This window comes from Colletes latitarsis, chromosome 5, assembly GCF_051014445.1.
Source record: "Colletes latitarsis isolate SP2378_abdomen chromosome 5, iyColLati1, whole genome shotgun sequence".
Lineage (NCBI taxonomy): Eukaryota > Metazoa > Arthropoda > Insecta > Hymenoptera > Colletidae > Colletes > Colletes latitarsis.
The window spans coordinates 31,867,644-31,873,546 of record NC_135138.1 but is presented as its reverse complement, the minus strand read 5'-3'; the positions used below and the strand labels follow the sequence as shown (position 1 = coordinate 31,873,546).

The following is a 5,903-nucleotide window of genomic DNA, read 5'->3' as shown; positions in this document are numbered from 1 at the left end:
TTGCAACCATTCGAGACTGCCTGCGCCGACCAAGTTTATGACACTTTGTTCCTTTGCTTACGAGACTCCACGATATTTTGCCCATGCTGGCATTGACGAAAAACGCGGTCTGTGTCATAACCCTGGCCGACCCACCGAAGCCCAAACATCCCGCCCACCTTGAACGCTCAAGCGTTTAATATACTATTTACATAACATAAGACTAATTAAATATACAATATACAATGACGTTATGGTTAAAGCTAATGGTGACTGTAGTATTAACGATGACCTAATAATTGGGTTGTGAGTCAATGCTACCCTCCGTGGCGTCTTCTTCTTCTGCCAGCGGCAAGAGACAGATTCTTGTCACTGGTCTCTTGATGATTCCACCAGATACCTTGATGGACACTACTCGGACTATCCCATCGGTACCTGGTTGGAGGTTGGTGATTCTCCCGAGGCGCCAACGTAGTGGTGGGATGTTGTCCTCCCGTATAACTACGAGGGCACCTATCTTCACTATGGCTGGTGAATTAAGCCTCCATTTCTGGCGTTGCTGTAGATGGTGCAGATACTCCTGCTGCCACCGCTTCCAAAAGTGCTGCAGCATCTGTTGGACTAACTGAAATCGGTTTAGTCGATTTTGCTTGAGATGCAGTAGGTCCTGTTGCGGCAGGGCGGTTAATGCATCTCCAATTAAAAAATGGCCAGGAGTGAGAGGAGTGAGATCATTGGGATCTGACGAAAGAGGATGGAGAGGACGGGAATTCAAGCATGCTTCAATCTGCGCTAATATTGTAACCAATTCCTCGTACGTGAGGCGCTGTTCCCCAATTACTCGTTTGAGATGGTGTTTTGCTGATTTGACAGCACTCTCCCATAGACCCCCAAAGTGCGGCGCATGCGGTGGGATCAGGTGCCACTGTATTTGCTCTTGTGCTAGTACCTTCTCTATTTTTCCGTGGTGTACCTTGTTATTGAGGAATACTCCTAATTCATTCAAATTGTTTCGTGCACCAATGAAGTTTCTGCCATTGTCTGAGTAGATACAGTGACTCCGTCCCCTACGAGCTATAAAACGGTTCAGACAGTTCAGAAAGGCGTCGGTGCTCAAGTCTGACGCCAATTCTATGTGGACAGCCTTGGTGACAAAACATACGAATATACAAATGTAGGCCTTGTGTGCAGTTCGAGCACGCCCGCGTTCCTTTATTAATAACGGACCGGCATAGTCGACTCCGCAGGTAGTGAACGGTCGAGCGGGAGTCACCCGGGATGCAGGCAAATTTCCCATCATCGGATTTACGCCGGTCGGGTTCGTTCGGAAGCAACGAATGCATCTATGTATAAATTTCCTTACTACGCGCTTACAAGCTATTATCCAGTATCGATTGCGCAATGATGCGCTGGTGAGCTGACACCCAGCGTGGAGCAATCGACAGTGTTCATGTTTTATAATTAAATTCGTCACTGGGTGATCCGAGGGTAAAATCAATGGGTGTTTCTGATTATAAACTATAGGAGCGTTTTCGAGTCTTCCGCCCACCCTGAGCAAACCCTTTAAATCGAGACATGGGTTAAGTGCGATCAGTTTGCTATTTCGATTTAGCGGTTTGGCCGTTTGGAGATCGCTGATTTCCTGGTTGAAACACTCCCGTTGTGCCAGTTTAATTATTGCTGATTCTGATTCTAATAGTTCGCGCGCAGTTAAAAAGGGTTGCTTTGAATGAGCGGAGTTGGTTTGAATGGCGGTATCTGTATTTCTCTGACGCATTTTGAACTTCAGCCGATCTACAAATCTCCTGCAATACGCTACCACTCTAAGAAGAGTCGAGTAGGATGAAAACCGAGACAGGATGTCCGTCGGGCAGTTAGGTGTTGCGACATGACCGAGGACGCGTTTGGTTTCTTCCGGCACTGTATCCGGGATTGTCTCTATTGAAGGCCATTCGTGCTGTTCTCGTAACAGCCATGATGGGCCAGACCACCAAAGGTCTGCACACGTTAACGTGGTGGGGTCGGTGCCTCGTGAGATCATGTCGGCGGGGTTGTCTTCCGAAGCTACATGGTGCCAGTTTTCTATTGACGTGGATTGTCGAATTTCCGACACGCGGTTCGCCACGAATGTCTTCCAACGATTTGGCTGACCTCTGATCCATGCTAGGGCAATTGTGGAGTCTGTCCAGTAATGTTCGCAATTGAGTTTTAATTGTAACGCGTGTCGGACTCGTTGGACTAGTTGAGCTAGCAAAAGGGTTCCGCATAATTCTAGCCGTGGAAGGGTGGTTGCCTTCAATGGAGCGACCCGAGATTTTGCACAAAGTAATCGCACCGTGTACCTGCCGGTCTCGTCGAACGACCGCAGGTAGATGCACGCACCGTAGGCCTTTTCCGACGCGTCCGAAAACCCGTGCAGTTCTATCACCCTTGCGTTGTCGCATATTACACGGCGCGGTATTGTCATTGTCTTGACCTGATTCAATTCTGTACGAAACCTTGACCATTGAGTATGAAGGTCTTGATCTACACTTTCATCCCAACCTAACTGCAGCTGCCACAAGTTTTGCATCAGGATCTTGGCCTTTGTAATCACGGGCCCTATTAAACCGAGTGGGTCGAACACCTGAGCGATTTCAGAGAGTATGGTACGTTTTGTGATACGATTAAAGATTGTGTCTTTGACCGAGAATCGAAACTCGTCTGGTCCAGAGAGCCATATCAACCCTAATATTTTGGAATCCCTTTCGGGCGATTTGATTTCCCTTTCTATACTAGATCGATTATGCAATATTTCGGGCTTGTTTGATGCCCACTTTCGTAACTGAAAACCTGCTTGGCCGAGTACTTGCGTGAGCTGTTCCTTTAATGCCAGTGTTTCCTTTACTGTCTCGCATCCTGTTAGCAAGTCGTCTACGTAAAAGTCATGGATTATCGCACGACTTGCTAGAGGCGATTGCTTTGTATATTCTAATCCTATCTGGTGCAAAACGCGAGTGGCTAAAAATGGGGCCGAAGACGTACCGTATGTCACCGTATTCAATTCGTACGTGTTGATCGGGCCGTCAACACATGAACGCCACAGAATACATTGGTATTTCCGATCCTCTGGTCGGACGAGCACTTGCCGGTACATCTTCTCTATATCTGCAGAAAGTACAAATTTGTGCTTTCTGAATCGAACCACAATGGAAAACAGGTCATCTTGTACGGTCGGTCCCACTAATTGTGTGTCATTTAGTGACAGACCCGACGATGTTTTTGCCGATCCGTCGAAAACTATTCTAACTCTAGTCGTGGTGCTAGCAGCCTTGAAAACTGCATGATGAGGCAGGTAATATCTCAGGGTAGTGCTAGTTGTCGGTGTGTCGCGTCGAGTCATGTGTCCGAGCCGTTCATACTCATGCATGAAGGCGACGTATTCCCGTCGTAACTCGGGTTGTCGGGCTAGTTTGCGCTCAATGGCTGCTAACCGTTTTTCAGCTTGAGCCTTCGAATCCCCTAACTGGTCGATGTTATTCGTAAATGGGATACTAACTATGTATCGGCCGTCATCGTTACGTCGTGTTGTCTGTCGAAAGTATTGTTCGGCGTCGTTTGTCTCGTCGGTTAACGGCCCGTCCCTGTACAATGCTACGTTTTCTAATTCCCAAAATCGTGCTAAACTATTGTCCAATTGCGCGTTTGAAATAACATGACAAGTGCTAGTTCGCGGTCTATGGTCTATTAAATTTGACTGTCCACCCAAAACCCAACCTAATCTTGTCTTTTGCCAAACCAAGCCTACTACCTCAGCTCTCTGCTGCCCGATACACAGAAGCTGCCAGAACAGTCCTGCACCTATCAGCATGTCAACTGGCTTTGATTTGGCAAAGTTCGGATCCGCTAGTTGCATCCCCGGTGGAGTCAACGTACTCGCCCGATCAATCGGGATATTCGGCATGTCTTCGGTGATAGTTTTTAGAACGAAACATGGGATGTTAGTCCGAAAACTATTGTGTCTCGATGACACGGCTACCTGTGCCATTGATCGTATAGAGTTGACCGCTCTACCTAACCCGCCGACCGTCATTTCCACGTTCGAGCGCGGAAGGCGTAATCGTTTGCACAGTGCCTCCGTTATGAAATTGATTTGTGATCCTGAATCTAACAACGCGCAACACTCATGTTTGGTCCCCTTGTTGTCTTCTAAATAAACTATAGCCGTTGATAGAACTGCATGGTTGCCAATATTGTTGGCCAAGTTTGAGATGCAGGAGGTCGCGGATGTTGGGGTGGGCGCGACGGTTTCCGAATTTCGAGCGAAGGGCTCTGATCCCGCGGACTGGTCCTGTTCTCGATGCAACAAGGTATTATGTTTTTTCCCGCATTTTCTACAAACACCTCCCGTACAATTTTTAATTTGATGGCCTTGTTGCAGGCAATTAAAACACACTTGCAATTGTTTTATGGTAGCATGCATCTCCGAATGAGGCATGCCCTTCAATCTTTCGCAATGTTGTAGCGAGTGCTCACGTTTGCACAATATGCATTGAGTTTGCATATTGGCCACGTGTGCTGCTACGTACTCTAATTTGGATTGAGGCTTGGAGTGAACGAGCGGTTTGTGCAAGGGTCTCGGATCGCTACCTGCAGGCTGCCTGCCTGCTGGGGCCCGTTCAAGATATTTTGCCTGTTCTTCAATGAATTCCACGAGGTCTCGAAACGTTGCGGTTTCTGTCAATCTAAGGGAACGCTTTTCCCACTCCCTTTGTGTCGCAACATCTAACTTCCGCGACAAAATCAGGACTAGCAACGTGTCCCAATGTCTGATTGGCTGGCCTAACGCGCCTAATGCTAGTACATGGTTATTTGCGTTATCTACTAAGTCGCGAAGGGCTGTGTGCGTTTGCTTGTGAACAGATTGTAGGTTCAGCAAAGCGTTACCGTGGTGATATATAAGCGATTTAGAGTCTTCATATCTATTTTTTAGCGTTTCCCAGGCTAATCTATAATTTTCGTCAGAAACACCCAATGACTGGATTACGCGAGCCGCGCTCCCCCTTAATGCTGAATTTAAGTAATGAAAACGCTGAATGTTACATAATGACGGATTCTGGTGGATCAATGACACGAACGTGTCACGAAAACGCAGCCAGTTATTGTAGTCCCCATTGAATTCGGGCAATACGATCGTGGGGAGTCGCGGGGTAGCTGGCAATTCCGTCGGCGCGGACGCTGTGCTAGGCGAAGGCGATGGTTGAGCGGACGCGCGCGATCTAGCAATATAGCCTTCTACCCTTGCCATCAGGTCAAAGTACGTGGTTTCGAACGTATCTCTAAAAGCCGCATGTATGGCCTCGTCTTGGGTATCCGCAACCGCTAGCTCTATTTTTGACTGAACACTATCGAATTTATTATACACTGTTTCGTTTATTCTAAGACGCTTTTCTAATGAGTCTATGGGAGTCACGCTTGCCGATGTTTCGAAGAAGTTCGCGAAACGCGTCAAGGTGGCCTTCAACTGGCCGCGCTCGCGAATGAGTGCTGTCAAACCTTCCATTTTAAGTGCGATTAGCACAGATTGAAGTATACAAGAATGGACTTACGGAAAGGAGGAGTCGCTGAATCGTCCTGTCAGAGCAGAGCGTCTTATCTCGTCCAGGGGTGGCGATGCATACGTTGACGTCGCCTGCTACCTTCCTGGATGTTGCTCTGCTGCGCTGCGTCTGTCCGCTGCGACTCAGGATGCTGCGTCCAGTGTGTGGCCCACAGCTTCCGGATGTCTCGATGTCCAGGTGAAGTATCGTTCGATACTTCTGCTGCTGTATCGGCGGCGCGTTCTATCTCGTCCAGGGGTGACGATGTCCAAAATGTTGACCCGTCCGAACCACTCTGGATGCTGCTTGCCACCGATCTCAGGATCCTGGCTTCTAAGGTTGAGC

At 48.1% G+C, this 5,903-nt stretch overlaps 1 protein-coding gene across 1 annotated transcript; it reads right to left on the bottom strand.

Moving 5' to 3' along the window:
• Positions 1–271: 271 nt before the first annotated feature.
• Positions 272–5,521, bottom strand: LOC143342044 (uncharacterized). The gene has a single exon (XM_076765525.1). The coding sequence runs from the start codon at positions 5,519–5,521 to the stop codon at positions 272–274; it is 5,250 nt and encodes a 1,749-aa protein (XP_076621640.1).
• Between the last annotated feature and the right edge of the window lie 382 nt (positions 5,522–5,903).